This window comes from Palaemon carinicauda, chromosome 5 (assembly GCF_036898095.1).
Source record: "Palaemon carinicauda isolate YSFRI2023 chromosome 5, ASM3689809v2, whole genome shotgun sequence".
Taxonomy (NCBI): Eukaryota; Metazoa; Arthropoda; class Malacostraca; order Decapoda; family Palaemonidae; genus Palaemon; species Palaemon carinicauda.
This window is the reverse complement of record NC_090729.1, coordinates 182888212-182909600: the sequence shown is the minus strand read 5'-3', so window position 1 is coordinate 182909600 and position 21389 is coordinate 182888212. Positions and strand designations below refer to the sequence as shown.

Genomic DNA, 21389 nt, shown 5'->3' with positions numbered 1-21389 from the left:
CCACATTGGAATATCCTGTCTTCAAATCTGTAGCACTCATTTTACCCATAAGTATTCAATGAATAATCTACATGAAATAACAATGTAGACAATGGTTACAATCAAACCTTTTTCATCTTACCCCTTTTAGCGCCTACACCAAAAGATTGTACCTCTTTGGGTGAAGTTTTCCACTACTACTTTGCACAAAAACTATTAGATACAAATTTACAACTTTCTTTATAACATAAACATTGCTTAATAAATTCTCATTATTAATAAATAATGTTACATAATTTGTAAATTTTCATATGCAAATAAAAAAACTAGACATTACTAATGTTGAAATGAAATTTTGATATTTAAATTTACTTCTATACTCTATTGATGTTCATATTGCTTGTCTTGGAATCTTGATATGTAGACATTACCGCTTAGAAATTAAAAATTTTCAATTTTCTTTCCTTTCAATACACTAATATCTGTAATAAAGTAACGACAATAACATACTGCACATGTCCTGTTGCCTTTTTCGGTCTTGATCGAAACAATTCTTGACACCACTAATCAATGGGGAGGAGGGTGGGTATGTATATAAACATCAGGTGAGTATGGAAGTAAAATAGTTTAATTTTAAAATTCAGTTTATTTCTGTTGAGAGAACTTCGGTGTAACATGAGGCTTGGGATGGGAATATGGGTCTGGCCTCATTGATGGTTGCTTTCAAAACTGTTGCTGGTTCTTATAGGCTTTAGCCTAGTGAAATGAGGACTCCTTCCTTTACAGGAAGGGTCAAAACCTTTCTTACATTTTTCTAGGACTGAAGTGATCACTGCTTCTGTAATGGCTTCGTCCATTAGTGCTTGGGTAAAAAGGCATTACTGTACATAGAGGATTTCTATACAGTATATAAATTCCTCTACCTTCTCCAAATCACAGGCAGCCAGCATGTGGTGCCACGCCTAATATTGAACTTGGCTTTGAGAAAGTTCTGTGAAGCTTTATTAGTATGTTTACCAAGTAACTGCTACTGTATTGCCAAGGTGGCTGACTGGGATCCCCCTACAGTTGCCACTTCAAAAGAGGACATGACAAACACTAGCTTAAATAAGTCTGTCGGGCACTAAATTCTGCTATCCTAAGATGGTCTGGAACCAAAGGAGAACAGTCATCCAACTGATTGGTGTCTACTTGAGCATACCATTTTTTAGGGAGGAAGACTTCAGGAAAACTTTTAAGCTCTGTGAATCCTTTAAACAAAAGGGACCTAATTTTCTGGCAAGGGTGAAGTCTCCATTAGCAACATCTCCCTCATTGCTTAAGCCATCTTCACCATTTTGGTAAAAAAGGGAGTTTTTTTGCTAAGCACAGACATTCCAACCAACGAAGCATCAAGCAATTTTCACGAGTTTGTTGATGCAATAGTCCAACAAAAAGACTTACTGCTGTCGTATCTATCAGCATCCCCAGGTACTCGACCCTCAGGACTTCTCACAGTTTACTACAATCCCCATATGGTGGTAAAAGGAGAAAAGGTATCTTTCCAAGTACTGTATGACAGTATCAGCCAGCCATTTATATACTATCTCAAGAGACTTATGCCTTTGACTTGAGCCCAAGCAGAGACTAGTATGAACCTGCGGGTGAACACTTGGGTAGCGGTACATGGTTTGAAACGCAGATGCTTTCAACAACTCTGGAGCGATCACTGGTGTAGGAGCCTGAGTAGCAAGAGTTCTTCAAAAGATGAGAGAAGATTTGGAAGGCATTGCCATCGAGCCACAATTTCCTGGTAGTGTTAGAGCAGCTGCGTTACCACCCTACATACGCTGATACGATCATTCCCTGTGTTACCAGTGTACTCTGGTCCTCTAGCTTCAACTTTGTCATGAGTCTGTGCTTAGACATTGAACACTATTCTCATATTGTGGTCAAAGTAAAGCCAATTTCCTTGTACCAAGAACATTGTTTCCTGGAATGAGACAAGCAATTCTAACATTTAAGAGACCCAAGGAGCAAATCTCAAATGAGTAGGCACCATAATAGATGGGCACAAATGCTAAACAGCAGTAGAGTTTAAAGTTCGTGGTTTGAACAGGTAACTAAAGCCTTAAGATGAAAAGTAGGTAGTTCCTGCTAGATGCAAATATCATTCAAGGTTAATGCACAGTCTTCTTCCTGATGGCACACTGTATAGTACAGTAATAGAGCACCATCCTGGAACAAGGTGGCACACGGCTAGCAGTAGCAGAGTGCTGATACTATTTTACAATAAATGAAGGTTTTCGGCATGCACCGCTTCTCGCTTTCCTGATGAGAGAGAGGAGAACAACTTCCAGGAAAGGGAACGGATGGCAGAGCCCTTTATTCCTACTGGTAGCACGTATGCTCGTTCTCGTAAAAACCTACTCGTGGATGAACAAGGCGAGAAAGTCTTAGGATCCCTTCCCTAAGTTAAAATGCTCTTGGTACCACAGTCACTCCAAAAATCAGAGACAGGAAGAGTATAGTATGACTGTACTGATTGCAGTAAAAATCACAAGCGAAAGCAGAGCTGACTGTTAGGTGGGTCAGACTTACCCTCTACCCACCAGCAAGTACTACTACGTTGTTAAAACTTTAACAGCTGTTTCCAGCAAAGCAGAAATCATACACCTATCAAAGAACTATAATTTTTTTTCGTATATGAACATATCACTCGCACCAAACATTCTCACTAAATACATGCGATAAAAAACTGTTGGCAACGTAGTGGTAGTGACCAATTAAATATGAAGCATAGCTTCCATTTCTTTCAGAGTTAACCAACCCGACACTTTCCAGCAGTATAATAACTTGTTATAGCCAGAGGCAAGATTCATGGAAATAATAATGCAATAATTAAAGTGAAATAAAAGTAAAGATATAATTAACAGTGAAATTAAACCCATTTTTCAAGAGGAAATTGTAGAAAGATAAACACAGAGGCAAAGTCTATCCATAAAAGGTACTGAATGTCTGAGGACACGCACATGTACTCCTGCTAACCCGCCAACAGCCAATCTTCGGGAATAAATTTTCTATTATTTGTAAACTCATATACACTATAGGAAAATATAAATATATCCCATTCAACATCCAGAATATCGTACCTATTCAAGGCCACAAATCAAAATACATATATGATGGGTTAAAACAAGAAAAAAAAATTTGCTATATTCCATTCAGCCTCCAGAATATCATACCTATTCAAAGCCACAAATCAAAATACTTCAATATCTAATAAACCTAAAAACATTTTTCCATAAACTATAAAAGTTTATGTTGCGTTTATGGATCTGGAGAAAGCGTATGATAGAGTTGATAGGGAAGCAATGTGGAATGTGATGAGGTTCTATGGAGTTAGTGGAAGGTTGTTGCAAGCAGTGAAAAGTTTCTACAAAGGTAGTAAAGCATGTGTTAGGATAGGAAATGAAGTGAGCGATTGGTTTCCGGTGAGAGTTGGCCTGAGACAGGGTTGTGTGATGTCGCCGTGGTTGTTTAACTTGTATGTTGATGGAGTGGTGAGAGAGGTGAATGCTCGAGTGCTTGGACGAGGATTGAAACTGGTAGACGAGAATGACCATGAATGGGAGGTAAATCAGTTGTTTGCGGATGATACTATACTGGTTGCAGACGCAGAAGAGAAGCTTGGCCGATTAGTGACAGAATTTGGAAGGGTGTGAGAGAGAAGGAAGTTGAGAGTTAATGGGGGTAAGATAAGGTTATGAGATGTATGAGAAGGGAGGGTGGTGCGAGGTTGAATGTCATGTTGAATGGAGAGTTACTTGAGGAGGTGGATCAAATTAAGTACTTGGGGTCTATTGTTGCAGCAAATGGTGTAGTGGAAGCAGATGTACGTCAGAGAGTGAATGAAGGATGCAAAGTGTTGGGGGCAGTTAAGGGAGTAGTAAAAAATAGAGGGTTGGGCATGAATGTAAAGAGAGTTCTGTATGAGAAAGTGATTGTACCAACTGTGATGTATGGGTCGGAGTTGTGAGGAATGAAAGTGACGGAGAGACAGAAATTGAATGTGTTTGAGATGAAATGTCTAAGGAGTATGACTGGTGTATCTCGAGTAGATAGGGTTAGGAACGAAGTAGTGAGGGTGAGAACGGGTGTAAGAAATGAGTCAGCAGCTAGAGTGGATATGAATGTGTTGAGGTGGTTTGGCCATGTTGAGAGAATGGAAAATGGCTGTCTGCTAAAGAAGGTGATAAATGCAAGAGTTGACGGGAGAAGTACAAGAGGAAGGCCAAGGTTTGGATGGATGGATGGAGTGAAGGAAGCTCTGGGTGATAGGAGGATAGATGTGAGTGAGGCAAGAGAGCGTGCTAGAAATAAGAATGAATGGCGAGCAATTGTGACGCAGCTCTGGTAGGCTCTACTGCTTCCTCCGGTGCCTTGGAAGACTACGGAGGTAGCAGCAGTAGGGGATTCAGTATTATGAAGCTTCATCTGTGGTGGATAACGCGGGAGGGTGGGCTGTGGCACCCCTAGCAGTACCAGCCGAACTCGGTTGAGTCCCTTGTCAGGCTAGGAGGAATGTAGAGACGAGAGGTCCCCTTTTCTGTTTCATTTGTTTGATGTCGGCTACCCCCCAAAATTGGGGGAAGTGCCTTGGTATATGTATGTATAAAAGAAAAACAAATATATATCTTACTGACCTGCTTTGCTGATGGAGACATTCCTGCTTGTACAACTATAATGGCTCTTTGAATATTTTCTTCCTGCATACGAGTGCAATATGTTTTAATAGTTCTTACTCCAACCTGAAAAGATATTAGGTAGTTTTTACTTAATTAAAAAAAAAATAAGAATATGTTTTATTAGTTATTAATCTAACCTGTAAAGATACTAGGTAATGTACTGTACTTTAAATTCAAAACATACTAAGCACTGTACTGTACTCTAAATTCAAAAGATTAATGCTACTATTATTCGTAATTATTGTAAAACAAACTTTCAGTCTGAACCATGAGCTACAGAATAATATAGCAGGTAAACCTTTTCACAATTGTTACAATGAAAATTTCTATAACACTGCAAAATTATTAGATTGAGAGCCATTTCAATCAATCCACAATTCAGTATACATAAGTGAAGAATAAAAAAATTAAAAAATCTTGCAGGACTTGTTGGACTTTGAGATGGGAATAATAGGTCTATCAAACGGATAAAAAAATCTTTCTTATTACCCTTACTTTACCCTTCATTAGTCAATTACTCTTTTAAGTACTGCACTAGTTTTAGGAGAAATTATCAAGATCTAAGCTACCTATCGAATATCATCAATATCTAAAAAGCTAACATATGAAACTTGAAAGGACTTTAATATTCACTTGATACACCCAAATGCATATTAATTGCGGTGAAACGAATAATCCTTATGGTAGTTTAGAAATACGTAAGGGCCCCATATTTTAATGGCATGGGGGTAACATACTACCCACTACATCATTATATGACATTTAATCTTTGATGCTTCAGACAACTCTCTCAATCCCCACAAGACTAGTGATATGTAGTAATTCGTATTCTATAGATCACTTTCCAGTCACTCTGATATCATCAACATGTCAAATTTAAAGTAATTAGTACTTTTCCTAATACAAACCTTGAGCTCTTTATTAGGGAATATACTTTCAGTGAAGTTGGAAGACTAGTCATCAGACTTTTAGCGAGGTGTAAATACCCCACCACTTTTGATTGCAGGGAGATAGGTGATGGCCGGCCAAATTTCTATAAAGAGCTCAAGGATTGTATTGTTAGGAGAAATAAAAATTACTTTAAATTTGTCATTTGTTACGATACTAATACAAACTCTTTCGCTCTTTATTAGGGAAGACTCACCCTAAGGTGGGTGGAAGTCCTAACCAACTCAGTGGTTTTTGACTAGGGGTTTTCCTATGTGCTACGCAGGCATAAAGAGGAAACCCTGACACCTCGCTAAAGATTTGTGCAATATCACGCTTTAGCGGCCTGAGCAATCCATGTGATTGTGTGATACTAGCAAATTGACTTGTCTAGGTGAATATTCCCAAAATCGTAGGATTCTTGGAACCAACCGTAGACGTTACTCAATTCCCACCTCGCAAAGGGGATATGCGAACGTAACAAGTATATTTCTGTACCAGGTTACACAAGGGAAATGGTTATTACATGCAGAGACCCGAGGCCAGCTTGCAGTGCCATAGGTGCTGTTCCCCAAGGGAGGAGAAAATGAAAGAAAGAAAGAGCCAGTCATTCTTATCATACATCCCAGACTTGATCCCGGGTAACCTCTACCCTACACCATCTGCTACTTGTCCATCAAGGAGCTTAAGGTGCAGCCACCACAGGGCCAATAGAGAAGGTCTCCATGTTCCAGAGGGTCACGTTTTGCAGGTAGTGGGCAGTGGAGGTCTTTTGATGCTTTCACAGACCTGCCAGAAGGTAGTGAAGGTTGTCTGTAGTTTCCAGACTCCTGCCTTCAAGACCTGTGCCACTTACAGGATCTTCCTGAAAGCTAAAGTAGATAGATACCTCTGGCTTTCAGTACTCAAGCCTGTGGTAGTCCTTGTCCCCTTACTTGCTACAGGATAAACATATCCAGAAGGTCGCTTGGAGGATAGCCATAGAAGCGGTTTGGCTGGCACCAGACTCGAGTGCTCTTATGCTTTTGCCTCTCCACCGGGGTCCCTGATGTCAGCATGGTTACAGTTGGATTGATAGGTAGAGGAGACAGGTCTGCCATCTCTGTCATGTAAAATGACAAATTCGTAGATAATTTGTATTTTTCCTAACTATACAAACCTTAGCTATTTAATAGGGGTATTACTTTCGGCGTAGCTGAAATGACGAGCCATTAATTTTTAACGAGAGTTTACTACCCACACCGCTAGTTAGCAGGGGTAGGGGAGGGTAGCTTGCTACACACCCCCTCTCACACACCTGTGCTTGAGCTCACTTTGCTTGGAGGTAGGAATTCAAGGAGGATAGGGCTGGCGGGCAAGTTTGGTTAAATAGCTAAGGTTGGTTTAGTTAGGAAAAATACAAATTATCTACGAATTTGTCATTTGTTCCGTAACTGGAATACAAACCACGCTATTTAATAGGGGTGACTCACCCATTAGGAAGGGTGGACGTCCCAGGCAGTCTGGCTTTTGGCTTTGCCGGGGGCTCCTTATTTGAGTGTGTAAGCACTCAAGAAACAAGTAGTCCCTGCACCTCGCTAAAACCTTGCTACGCAAGGTCTGTGGCCTAGGCAAGCTGTGTGTGAAGGTATGAAGAAGTGTGACTCGTCCTAGAAAGTTGTTCTGAAGTTCTTTAGATGTTAACTTGTAGACTAGGACTTTCCCAATACCACCTTGTCAGGGTATGGGAACGTAACAGTATTAATATTAATACTGTACTAGGATCACAAGGGAGCATGGTTTACCTGCAGTGGTTTGAGGTCAGCTATGCAGAGAACCCAGGATGCTGCTTTCCCCAAGAGAGGGGATGATGAAGAAAAGAATAAGGGTCAGTCAAACCTTTTCATTCATGCAGACTAAAACCGGGTAACAATGCCCTCAACGTTGACATCTGCTACTTGTCCAATAAGGAGCCACCACAGGACCGATAGAGAAAGAATTGAGTCTCCTGTGGGTCATGTCTTGCAGGTAATGGGATGTGAATGTGGTTTGCCGTTTCCACACCCCAGCTTGAAGAACCTGCGTCACTGAAAAAATTTCTTTTGAAGGCCAGGGACGTAGCTATGCCCCTGACATCATGTGCTCTGGGGTGACGTGACTGAGGAGGGTCTGGATTCAGTGCCAGGTCAATGACCCTGCGAATCCATGCTGAGATGGTGTTCTTGGTGACCCTCCTCTTAGTCCTTCCTGTGCTGACGAATAGAAATGGCACACGAGGACGGGCTGCGGCTGTTCTTTTGAGGTACAACCTCAAGCTCCTTACTGGGCATAGTAAGAGATGATCTGGGTTATCTGTTACAGTACGGAGACTAGAAATCCGGAAGGAGTTGAATCGAGGATCCACTACTCCCAGATTCTGAGTCTTGGCAATAAACTCAGGGACGAAGCTGAACGTTATCTTCCCCCATCCCCTTGAATGGGCGATGTCATACGAGAGACCATGAAGTTCGCTGACTCGCTTGGCCGAGACCAAAGCTAGCAGGAACACTGTCTTCCAGGTTAGGTGGCGATCTGATGCCTGGCGTAATGGTTCATAGGGAGGTCTCTAAAAGACCTGAGAACTCGAACCACGTTCCATGGGGGAGGTCTCACTTCCGACTGAGGGCAGGTAATTTCATAACTTCGTATGAGTAGAGAAAGTTCTAGCGATAAAGAAATGTCCATTCCTTTCAGCCTGAAGGCGAGGCTTAAGGCTGAGTGATAGCCTTTCACTGCCGAGACTGATAGGCACATTTCATCACGCAAATATACGTGGTACTCCGCCATTGCTGGAATAGTGGCATCGAGTGGAGAGATACCCCTTCCATGACACCAACCACAGAAGACTTTCCACTTTGCCTGGTAGACTGCTGCTGATGACTTTCGCAGGTGTCCTGACATCCTGATTGCATCTTGTTGTGAAAATCCTCTCTCAGAGAGTAGATGCTAGATAGTCTCCAGGTGTGAAGTCGTAGTGAACCTACGGCTTTGTGGAAGATGTTGGCGTGTGGTTGTTTGAGTAGATTGTGTCGAGGAGGGAGTTCTTTTGGCGGCTCCGTTAGGAGTTGCAGAAGTTCCGGGAACCACTCTGCGTGATGCCATAGCAGAGCTATGAGGGTCATTGAAAGATTGACCGATGTTCTGGTCTTGTCGAGTACCCTCCTCATCAGACAGAACGGGGGAAAGGTGTAAACATCGATGTTGTCCCACCGTTGTTGAAAAGCATCTTGCCATAGAACCTTGGGGTCTGGAACTGGGGAACAGTACAGCGGGAGCCTGAAGTTCAGGGTCGTAGCGAAAAGGTCCACAGTCGGAGAACCCCACAAAGTCAGGACTTTGTTGGCTACTAGATGATCCAAAGACCACTTGGTACTCAATATCTGAGATGCTCTGCTCAGGTATCGAGTGGATTTCGGCCCCTCTCAGTATCTCTACTGCTAGATGGGATAGTTGCTGCGAAAAAGTACCTCCTTGTTTGTTGATGTAGATCACTACATTGGTGTTGTCGCTCATCACCACCACAGAGTGACTTGCCAGGTACTGTTGGAACTGCTGAAGGGCTAGAAAGACGGCCTTCATCTCTAGGAGATTTATGTGGAGGTACTTTTCCGACTCTGACCAGAGGCCTGAGGTCGTGTGGTGCAGCACATGAGCCCCCCCTTTTTTTTTGAAGCGTCCGAAAACAGCATCAAATCAGGGGGGAGGACGAGAAGATCCACTCCTTTTCGTAGGTTCTCGTTTGCCACCCACCACTGGAGATCCGTCAGTTCCGCAGGTCCCATGGGGATCTGGATGTCCAGGGAGTCGTACGCTTGATTCCACCAGGACTTGAGTCGCCACTGGAGGGATCTCATCCTGAGGCAACCATTGGGAACTAGACGGGCCAGCGATGAAAGGTGACCGAAGAGACGTAACCACAATTGGGCTAGAAGTTCTTCTCGTCTGAGAAAAGGTCTTGCAACCTTCCTCAGCCTTGCTATCCTGTCGTCTGATGGGAAGGCTTTGTGAAGAGTGGTGTCTATAATCATGCCTAAGTATACCAGTCTTTGAGTGGGAAGCAGGGAAGACTTCTCGAGATTTACCATGATCCCCAGATCTTGGCAAAGTCTCAGAAGTTTGTCTTGGTGTTGAAGAAGGGTTGACACCGAGTCTGCTAGGATAAAACAGTCGTCCAGATAACGGAAGAGATGGATGCCAATCCTGTGTGCCCAAGATGATACACTCTGGTGAAGACTTGTGGTGCTGTGGAAAGACCGAAGCACAGCACCTTGAACTGGTACATTCTGTTGTCTAGGCTGAATCTTAAGTACTTCCTTGAAGACGGATGTACTGGGATCTGGAAGTAATCGTCCTTTAGGTCCAGTGTGAACATGAAGTCTTGCAGTCTTACTGCTAGTCTGACCATGTCTGCCGTCTCCATGCTGAACGGAGTTTGTTTGACAAACTTGTTAAGAGCTGAGAGGTTGATGACTGATATCCAGCCTCCAGACGCCTTCTTCACAAGAAAGAGTCGACTGAAGAAGCCTGGGGATCCGTCGAGGACCTCTTGGAGAGCGCCGTTCTTCAACAGGGTCTGGACTTCTGCCCGAAGGGCTTGCCCCCTTGCCGATCCCATGGCAAGGGAGCTCAACGACACTGGATTCGTCGTCAGGGGAGGTAGAGATGTTATGAATGGCCCTGAGTTGCTTCCACCTGTTTGAGCAACTTTGTAGGCATCCCCCCACTGGTGGAAATGCAGGGGGACTGCCTATCCTAGCGTTTGCAGCCTCGGCTGCTCCCTCTAGAATTTTTGCCTCCCCTGGAGGACTTTTTGCCTTTCCTTTCTTTGACAGGAAAGGGCTTAGACACCATAGTCTTCGCTGCTGTTGTCGTCATAGTGGTCTTGACTGGACGGGACTGCTGTGGTGCTGGAGGCTTATAGGGCTTGGATGTTAAAGCCCTATGAAGGAGGGAGTCTTGATGAGACTTCCTCCACCTCTCAGCGGCATGTTCCAAATCAGGCTCAAAAAGAACAGACCCCTCTATGGAGGAATGTCTGAGCCTATTGATCTCGGCGCTAGGGACCTTCTGATGGAATCTCTCAGCTACTGCATCCCGACGTTTCAGGATGGTATTTGCCCACAATTTCGAGACTTGGTAGGCCAGAAACTCGATCGTGCGAGTACTTGAGAGAAGGAAGGTTTCCATAGCTTTCCTGGTACATTCCTTGGAGAAATCCGCAGAACGTATTAAGATACCTAAGGTCCCCAACCAGATATCGAGCCCCGAAGTGGCTTGCGTAGCCCACTTCGCGACTTTCTCCTAATTGAGGATCTCGGCTGCCGAGAATGAGACCTGCCGGTTGGAGAGTCTCTCAAGAGGGATTCCCCTGGTTAGCTCTTCCAGCAAGTGGTGAAGTGGGAGAGCTAGACAAGGCTCCTCTAGGATCTCGAAGTACCTCCTCTTCTGTACGCGAGGAGGTGGGAGGAGCTTGTTGGTGGTACCGGAACGGTTGGAGGAGGACATCTCGGAGAGCTGTTGTGAGATCTTGTCCCTGGTACTCTTTACTCCTTCAGACCAGGGTAGAGCTGCACTGGTCTTAAAGGGCTTTTTGAGTACCAAAGACGCGGTCTAAGACTGGCATTTCCCACTCGAGGAGGGATTTCTGGGTCGGAAAACACGTTGAGAGCTCTTATTAGAGTCAGAACTATCTAAAACGCATGTTCTGACTCTTGCTGGTCTCCTTCTGCTGTAGGACTTGCAGCGAAGTCTCCTTCTATCCCCGAAGGCTCTTCTTGGGGAGAGTCGTGGACATTCCCTGAGTGGGTTGTTGGCTCCATCCTAGTCCTAGTGGAGGACTTAGGCAATGTTTGGGAGTCTTTAGATTCCTTCCTGGGAAGGATATGAGACTCCAACATTGACGAGGGTCGCCTGTTCCTTCCAATCCCTGACTGAGTGGGCCTCTCGGCGCAAAGAGAAGTTTCCTCCATTGGTGTGATGGGGAAAAGTCTCTCCTCGTGTGATTCCCTTGGAGACGGAAAATCTTCGTCTGAAAGGGAAGTAGAGGCAGTCTGAGGAATAGAAGGAACCTGCCTCGAAGGTCTGCGTGGAGTCAGAGTCAGGTAGAAGCAGCCATGGTTCTGAGTCCCAATTCAGAGAGGACAGGCTAGAAAGCCTGAGCTACAGCTCTGATCAGGGTACCGAACCAGGGATGTTGGCTGACAGACGCGCTGTCAGACATACCCCTTGAAGGGAAAGGGATTGAAGGATCCCTGGGAGGAGTCGCTATAATTGTTGGGTTCGCCTGTGGTAGCTTTGGGATCATGGACCCCTCTAGAAGTTTCGCTTCTCCCACAATGAGGCGATAGGGACCTTGTCGTATGTTGTTCTTTGGGATGTGTAGTCTCGCGCGAGGGAGCGTGCCGGGGCTCGGGCGAGGGAGCGTGCCGGGGCTCGGGCGAGGGAGCGTGCCGGGGCTCGGGCGAGGGAGCGTGCCGGGGCTCGGGCGAGGGAGCGTGCCGGGGCTCGGGCGAGGGAGCGTGCCGGGGCTCGGGCGAGGGAGCGTGCCGGGGCTCGGGCGAGGGAGCGTGCCGGGGCTCAGACGAGGGAGCGTGCCGGGGCGAGGGCGAGGGAGACTGGTGGATTCATGCGGGGCACGCGGGAGAATGTTGGCGAGCATCCCTAGGAGAGGATTGACGAGCGTGCGCATATCCTTGTGGATGCGTGTGGGAGAAGGCTGGCGCATTGGTAAGGGTTGGTGTGCAGGAGAAGGCAGCATGGCTGACTTCCCAGAAGTCCTGCTATCATTGGAAAGTTGGCGCGCAGGTTTTACCTGGCGTGTAGGATGGTACACAGCATGGCGCGCAGAAGAGTGAGATATTGGGCGTGTAAGTTGTTGGCGCGCAATAGCATGTTTGGATGGAGCCTTGTTAGGCCCATGCAGGAAAGGCGACGGCAGCTCGGCAGGTCTGTCGGGTGGAAGGTCGACGTGTCCTTTAAAAGGACGACCTTCCACCGAAGGAGATCGCGAACTATCTGCAGAGAGGTCCAGGACCAATGCAGGTGTAGTGACGGATGATTGGTCTAGAGGCTCCTCTGCAGGGGAATGCATCAAAGATGTTGTACCAAAGAGGCGCCTCCTCACCGCAGGGGAAGGAAGGCCTCTATGGCAAAGAGAAAGGCGAGCCTTCCGACGAATGCGCCCTCTAGGGGCCGTTGGATCAGCAAGCTGACCTTTTGCAGTCCTCAGAAGTGGAGTCTCTGTAAGTGAACTCCCCAAAGGGGGAGAAACACTAGCAGGAGAGACTGACGATGGACTTAGATTCCCCCTCGTAGGTTGATCAGGAACGGGAGAAACTAAGTCGTCAGCTACCGTAGAGTCTGGAGTGGAAGAGGAGATGGGTGAGACCGCATTGGATACCTCTGACACCACAACGTTGACAAGAGACTGAGGATCAACCTCTGACGGTGACGACGATTACTTGACAGCAGCACCCAATCAGATGTAGTTAAGCAAAACCTCCTTGGAGGGCAAACCCGTAAGCCCCAAGGAGGACCAAAGCTGAAATAAGGAAGTTAGTGACGTATCCTCCCCCGGGGGGGAGGTGGAGCTGCTTCGCTAGAGGAAGCAATGTCATCTCTCGAGACCCGAGGTTGGTTAACAATAAATCGCTCTACGCTACCACTCGACAGTCTCTCGAAAGAGACCGACCGAGTGGGTGCTTCGGAGTTCGGAGGAGGTTTGGGCAACGGAAGAAGAGGCCTTGGGTTTTTTTCCTTTCGAAGCAACCTTCGAAGGAGATATATCCCGTTTGGACTTCTTCCGTCGTCGTGAAAACCTCTCCCACTTAAGAGGCAGACCACTCCTTACACTCACTACACTTGTTGGTACTATCACACCGTTGGCCCCGACAAGAAAGACAAAGCGTGTGAGGATCAGTCTCGACCGCTGACATGAATGTTCCACAGGGGCGGTCGGGAAACCCAGGGCAGGTGCGCATGATCGCAGAGGCCAACTTCACATACAGTATACAGAAACTAGAAATAGAAAAGAACAAAAGCAATTAAATGGCTGCCAATCTAACGGCGAGGATGAGAGCGGACACGTCCGACCACCATCCGAGCCGCGAGAAAAGTGCGCTCAAGCACAGGTGTGTGAGAGGGGAGGTGTAGCAAGCTACTCTCCCCTACCCCCGCTAACTAGCGGTGTGGGTAGTAAACCCTCGTTAAAAATTAATGGCTCGTCATTTCAGCTTCGCCGAAAGTAATACCCCTATTAAATAGCGTGGTTTGTATTCCAGTTACGGAACAAACCTTCATTGTAGAGAGAGCACAGGAGGCAGTATCTTGGTCGATTGGTGGAGCATATGGAATTGGTAGGATCGGAGAACTGGAAATTAACTGTGAAGTCCACTGAGCAAGCTCCAACCATGGCAACAATCGTTAGCGTGGACTCTTGAGGAGTCACTTTGTATTCCCTAAGGTTATTACATTCATTAAAGTGGAAGAACTCATTAACCGTGGACTTTGTCTCGAGATTCTCCCCTTCCACTGGCCCTGAACCAGAATAGGGTGCTGTTGAATTGATGATGTTCCAGGATTCCTCCATCCACAATAGGAAGGGCTTCGATATTAACCTAAAAAGGAAGAGGGGATGACACATTGATGGTTGGACTCCTCTTCGGAGACCTAGCTTTCATGCCCTCACAGACTGATGAAGCACTATATAATTTAGCCTTTGAAGAGGCAGAAGAAAAATGTGGTACAGAGCTGCGGAGTGCCTGTTACTGGGTGGAGAGGAGCCTTGCTGACAATTGCGCAAAAGCATCTTGTGTGCTCGCAAGAGCCCTGAGAGAGGTCCTACGAAGTCACGTGTACCAAATCTCTATCACATGGACCCATTGGATGGTCTCTGTAATTGGGAAGATCTTGGTGCATGGAAGGATCTTAGGTCATATACCGGTCTTGGAAGGTGTGAAGTTCTAGTGTCGTGGAATGGTCTCAGCACATGGAATGATCTGAAAGTCACGATCACGAGAAGAATAAGCACGAGCTGTCCGATCGTAATGAGACTGGTCAAGAGGGGACAGATCAAGCAATGACATAGCTTGTGGATACCGGGCGACAAAGTGGTCGATGACGAGGAGACCTTGGATAATCTTCACGGTCACAAGGAAAGATCTTGTCGCTTGTATAGGCGAGGAGACCTATCGTAGACTCCTTTTCCACAATCAGTTAACTTCTTTCAGGCTGAAATCTTCTTATACAGGAGAAGGAAGGGAAAAAGGGTGGCGACTTTAATGACGAAAGATGGTGCATGTGCTCTATCCCGAGCAACAGTAGCAGGCACTTCAGCACCTGTACCAAGTACCGATACACCTTCACGAGCTGGGAAGTTTCTTACAAGTACAAGAGGAGATATAGTGTATTGGTTAAAGTCTCAAGAAAACCCGGTCAAACAGTCTTGAACTTGGGCAACTTCTTTGGTGCAGAAGACGTCATATCAGAGGCCAAGGTCTAAGATACAGGTATGCTGGGGGAAAGAAGAGCTCGTACTTTTCTTCTTCCTCTCACCAGAATTTAGAGTTGAGGATTTGGGGACCAGCAACAACAATACTGTGGAGGGAGAGGTCACATGTTCCTTCGCAACAGTAGGCAAGGACACATTGATGGTCGCCACGCCTTCCAACGCCTCCTCAGGTGGATGAGCAGACAGGGAGGGAGCAGCAAGGGAAGGTTTCAAGAGCTTGGCATCAGCCAATAGTTTCAGATGCTTCTCAGCAGACTGAACACCAGCAATGCCAAAGGAGGGCCACAACTCTTTTTCTCGAGTGCTGCTCACTCGGATTCTGAGTCCCCGGGTAAAGCCAAAGCCAGTAAGGCTGGGGACTTTCCACCCTTCCTAAGGGGTAAGTCACCCTATGTAAATAGCGTCCAGGTCATTGCACACTTTGTCATTGGTCGGCCCAACTGAAACAGCCCCGCAGTGTAACCCAGTGTCTCGTCCCTCCTTCCGAATTTCTCCAGAGGACCTGGCCCTAAAGAAATCTGAAGAGGGCACTATAGGTCAAGACGTAGAAGAGAAAAAAAAGGAGCTAAAGAAATTCTATGGCAACAGCTTGGGCATTCCCACGTAAAATTCCACCTACTGCACAGGCGACGATGAATTACACTCGTTACAAGGGGATGACTGCAAACAGTCAAGCACCCACAAAACACACAATGCAAGCTTGCTCACATACCTGCAACATTTTCCGACAGGATTACTGGGGCATACCTGCAATTGGAGTCTCCATATGCTAATAGATGCCATGCTGAAATAAAAATCAAAAGTTTAAACAGCCAGACAAGGCAGTAGGAAGTATGTCTGTATAACTTACGGCAGAAATCAAAAGTGGGAACCTCACTGAAAGTCATGTTGGCAGGACGTACCATCCACCCGCCAACAACTAAAAACACCCTGTTTAAGGTTTAACAGCCATTCCAGCTACAGTATAGTACACTGAAATCATACTCTTATTAAGGGATGATGGTTTGTATTCGTGTAGGAACCAATGGTTTTACCACAGAGACATACACACCTTTGGCTCATCTGGGAAAAAGACAAACATCTGATCTGTGGGATCATCATTGTGAGCTACTAAAACGATGAGATCAGAGCGAGCTGGGTGCCTTTCTGACGGTTTTGCTCCAAATTGTTCTTTGAATTGGTCCAAAGTTTGATCCAACTCATCCTGTGTCACTAAATAACCACGATCGTGACATAACTGCATAATAGTTTTGCGAATTCTCCATAACTTGTAGGTTTCGGCTTCGTCATCCATGGCAAGGTAAAATCACTTCTGAGGAAAGAAAATAATCACATGAAAATTTATTCACTTCATACCGTACGAAGAACAAATAAAAATTTCTTGCCATTCCCAAATACTATACAAAATCTCATGAAAATATTCTGTAAACAGACTACCATACAGCATAGCTAAAAACTATTACAGGTAACTGTATAAGTAAGCAATACACCAAACACTAAACATAATAGAAAAAGTTCTATCCTGCTAAAAAATTAAAAAATAAAACCTGCTGCTTCAAAATAAGCTTTACACATAAATATTAAAATTTTTTTAATTTTTAAAAAAAGCCCAATAAACGCATTTCTTAAATGCAATATATGATGAAGATAGTATGCGAAGCTGTGCAATGAAGGTCACTTCTTCATCCAATCCACTGTAAATTTAAGTAAATGCAAGAAAATTCACAACCTCCATAAAAAATTTTACATCAGCATTTTCCTTTATAGAATTAAGAGGTGAAATGAGTCTTTTCTTATCCTTTGTTTTCCTAAATATCTGGTTTAGATCTAGCCATATAAACACAAGCAAGGGGAACTACCCTACCGCAAGTTAGCTGGGGGGGTAGCCAGCTACCCCACTCACACACACCTGTGTTGTTTCATCACTTTTCATTGCACACGGGACCTCGTGGGGGCCAAGTGATGGCGAGCCAATTTGTATAAATAGTTACAGGTTTGGATCGTTTGGAAAAATACAAATTACTTCCAAAATGTTATTTTTATTAGTAAAATAAATTTTTGAATATACTTACCCGATAATCATGTAGCTGTCAACTCCGTTGCCCGACAGAATTCTATGGAGGGATACGCCAGCTATCACAATACTAGAAGGGGGTGTACTTACCAGCGCCACCTGTGGCCAGGTACTCAAGTACTTCTTGTTGACACCTCCTCAATTATTCCTCGGTCCACTGGTTCTCCTGGGGAGGAAGGGAGGGTCGATTAAATCATGATTATCGGGTAAGTATATTCAAAAATTTATTTTACTAATAAAAATAACATTTTTCAATATTAAACTTACCCGATAATCATGTAGCTGATTCACACCCAGGGAGGTGGGTGAAAACCAGTGTACAAGATTAAAGGATAGCTAAGTATCCCATATTTCATATAACAGTTATCTCAAATAACAATGAAATAATAAGTACCTGGTAAGGAAGTCGAATAGAACCGTTACTCTGCCTCTTTTTTAAAGTTCGTCTTCCTTACTGAGCGCAGCGTTCCTCTTGGAGGCTGAATCAACCCAAAGGTGCCAAAGTACACGGGGTTGCAACCCCTACTAAAGGACCTCTACCAAACCTTTAACCCAGGCGCTTCTCAAGAATGAATAGACCACCCGCCAAATCAAAAGGATGCGGAAGGCTTCTTAGCCTACCGTAACAACCATAAAAACAACAATAAAAGCATTCAAGAGAAAGGTTAAAAAAGGTTATGGGATTAAGGGAATGTAGTGGCTGAGCCCTCACCTACTACTGCACTCGCTGCTACGAATGGTCCCAGGGTGTAGCAGTTCTCGTACAGAGACTGGACATCTTTCAGATAAAATGATGCAAACACTGACTTGCTCCTCCAATAGGTTGCATCCATTATGCTCTGCAGAGAACGGTTTTTATTAAAGGCCATCGAAGTAGCTACGGCTCTTACTTCGTGGGTCCTTACCTTCAGCAATGCAAGGTCTTCCTCCTTTAAGTGAGAATGTGCTTCTCTGATCAGAAGCCTTATATAATACGAAAGCCCATTCTTGGACATGGGCCTCGAAGGTTTCTTGATGGCACACCATAAAGCTTCTGACTGTCCTCGAATAGGGTTAGACCTCTTAAGATAATATTTGAGAGCTCTGACAGGGCAAAGAACTCTCTCTAGTTCGTTACCTACCATGTTGGAGAGGCTAGGTATTTCAAACGATCTAGGCCAAGGACGTGAAGGAAGCTCGTTCTTTGCTAGGAATCCAAGCTGAAAAGAACATGTTGCAGATTCGGTTGTGAAACCAATGTTCTTGCTGAAGGCATGAACCTCACTGACTCTCTTAGCTGTTGCAAGGCAGACGAGAAAAAGTCTTGAGGGTAAGGTCCTTGAAGGAAGCTGACTGGAGAGGTTCGAACCTAGATGACATAAGGAACCTTAAGACTACGTCTAGATTCCAGCCTGGAGTGGAAAGACGACGTTCTTTAGACGTCTCAAAAGACTTAAGAATGTCTTGAAGGTCCTTGTTGGAAGACAGGTCCAAACCTCTGTGGCGGAGAACTGAAGCCAACATACTCCTATATCCTTTAATCGTAGGTGCTGAAAGGGATCTCTCATTCCTAAGATGTAGAAGGAAGTCAGCTATTTGTGTCACAGAGGTATTGGTAGAGGATATTGAATTGGCTCTACACCAACTGCGGAAGACCTCCCACTTAGACTGGTAGACTCTACGAGTGGAAACCCTTCTTGCTCTGGCAATCGCACTGGCTGCCTCCTTCGAAAAGCCTCTAGCTCTAGCGAATCTTTCGACAGTCTGAAGGCAGTCAGCCGAAGAGCGTGGAGGTTTGGGTGCAACCTGTCTACGTGAGGTTGACGTAGAAGGTCCACTCTTAGAGGTAGAGTCCTGGGGAAGTCGACTAGCCATTGAAGTACCTCTGTGAACCATTCTCTTGCAGGCCAAAGGGGAGCAACCAGCGTCAGCCGTGTCCCTTCGTGCGAGACGAATTTCTGCAGAACTTTGTTTATTATCTTGAACGGTGGGAATGCGTACAGGTCGAGATGGGACCAGTTCAGTAGAAAAGCATCCACATGAACTGCTGCAGGGTCTGGAACAGGGGAACAGTACAGCGGAAGTCTCTTGGTTATGGAGGTGGCAAACAGATCTATGGTAGGTTGACCCCACAAGGTCCAAAGTCTGTTGCACACACTCTTGTGGAGGGTCCATTCCGTGGGAATGACCTGATTCCTTCTGCTTAGGCGATCTGCTGAGACGTTCATATCGCCCTGAATGAACCTCGTGACCAGAGTGAGGTTTAGACCTCTTGACCAAATGAGGAGGTCCCTTGCGATCTCGTAAAGGCTCCTCGAATGGGTCCCTCCTTGCTTGGAGATGTAAGCCAAGGCTGTGGTATTGTCTGAGTTCACCTCCACCACTTTGCCTAGCAGGAGGGACTTGAAGTTCAACAGGGCTAGATGAACTGCTAGCAGCTCCTTGCAGTTGATGTGGAGTAATCCTTGTTCCTCGTTCCACGTTCCCGAGCATTCCCGTTTGTCCAAGGTTGCACCCCAGCCCGAGTCCGATGCATCTGAGAAGAGATGAAGATTGGGGGTCTGAATGGCCAACGATAGACCCTTCCTGAGAAGGAGGTTGTGCTTCCACCACAGGAGAGTGGTCTTCATCTCTTGGTTGATAGGGATAGAGACTGCTTCGAGAGTCGAACCCTTGTCCCAATGAGCTGCAAGATGGAATTGAAGAGGGCGGAGGTGGAGTCTCCCTAGCTCGACAAACAGGGCCAGTGATGAGAGGGTCCCTGTGAGACTCATCCACTGTCTCACTGAGCAACTGCTCCTCTTCAGCATGCTCATGATGCACTCTAGGGCCTGGCTTATCCTGGGGGCCGATGGAAAAGCCCGAAAATCCTGACTCCGAATCTCCATTCCCAGGTACACAATGGATTGGGAGGGAATGAGTTGAGACTTCTCTATGTTGACTAATAGACCTAGGTCTCTGATTAAGTCTAAAGTCCAATTGAGATTCTCCAGACAACGACGACTCGTGGAGGCTCTCAACAGCCAGTCGTCTAAGTAGAGGGAGGCTCTGATGTTCGACAAGTGTAGGAATTTTGCTATATTCCTCATCAGATGAGTAAAGACCATAGGAGCTGTGCTTAGGCCAAAACACAGGGCTTGGAATTGGTAGACAACCTTTCCAAAAACGAATCTCAGGAAAGGTTGGGAGTCTGGATGAATAGGAACGTGAAAGTATGCATCTTTCAAGTCCAACGAGACCATCCAGTCCTCCTGTCTGACCGCTGCTAAGACCGACTTCGTCGTCTCCATCGTGAACGTCTGCTTGGTGACATACTCGTTGAGAGCGCTGACGTCCAGCACCGGTCTCCAACCTCCTGTCTTCTTGGCCACAAGAAAGAGACGGTTGTAGAAGCCCGGGGATTGATGGTCCCGGACTATAACCACTGCCTTCTTCTGCACAAGAAGCGACACCTCCTGGTGCAATGCTAGCCTCTTGTCCTCTTCTTTGTAGTTGGGAGAGAGGTTGATGGGCGATGTGGTCAGAGGTGGTTTGAGGCAGAATGGAATCCTGTAACCGTTCCTCAGCCAACTGACAGACTGGGCGTCTGCACCTCTCTTCTCCCAGGCTCGCCAGAAGATCTTGAGTCTGGCTCCTACTGCTGTCTGGAGATGCGGAGAGTCAGTTTTTTCCTTTAGATGTCCTGGATCCTTTCCTAGACTTGCTCCTGTGAGAGTCTGGACGGGAGCTTCCTCGGCTGGGGGCTCTACCACGAAAGGGCGGTATGAACCTCGTAGCAGGGGTATCAGCCACTGGGGAGCGATAAGTCTTGGGGACTGAGGTAGCAACCTTAGACTTACGAGCCGATGAGGCTACAAGATCGTGTGTATCCTTTTGTATCAGGGCAGCAGACAAGTCCTTAACCAGCTCTTCGGGGAAGAGGAACTTCGAGAGCGGAGCAAAAAGGAGTTGTGACCGTTGGCAAGGTGTAATGCTGGCGGAAAGGAAGGTACACAGTTGTTCCCTTTTCTTCAAAACCCCTGATACAAACATCGACGCAAGCTCACCCGATCCATCCCTAATGGCCTTATCCATGCAGGACATTAATAGCATGGCAGAATCTTTGTCCGCAGGAGAGGTCTTCTTGCTGAGGGCCCCCAGGCACCAGTCTAGAAAGTTGAACATTTCAAATGCTCTA

General features: G+C 45.8%; 1 protein-coding gene across 3 annotated transcripts in view; it reads right to left on the bottom strand.

Moving 5' to 3' along the window:
• The window catches only part of Polr2E (DNA-directed RNA polymerases I, II, and III subunit Rpb5), a 49494-nt gene that overhangs the window by 7302 nt on the left and 20803 nt on the right, over positions 1-21389 (bottom strand). For all 3 annotated transcript variants that reach the window (XM_068374441.1, XM_068374439.1, XM_068374440.1), the window contains exons 2-3: positions 16211-16471; positions 4665-4769 (exon numbers count right to left, since the gene is read on the bottom strand). In XM_068374441.1, coding sequence (XP_068230542.1) covers positions 4665-4769; positions 16211-16453 — 348 coding nt within the window. In that variant the 5' untranslated portion in view covers positions 16454-16471. The remainder of the gene's footprint in view (positions 1-4664; positions 4770-16210; positions 16472-21389) is intronic.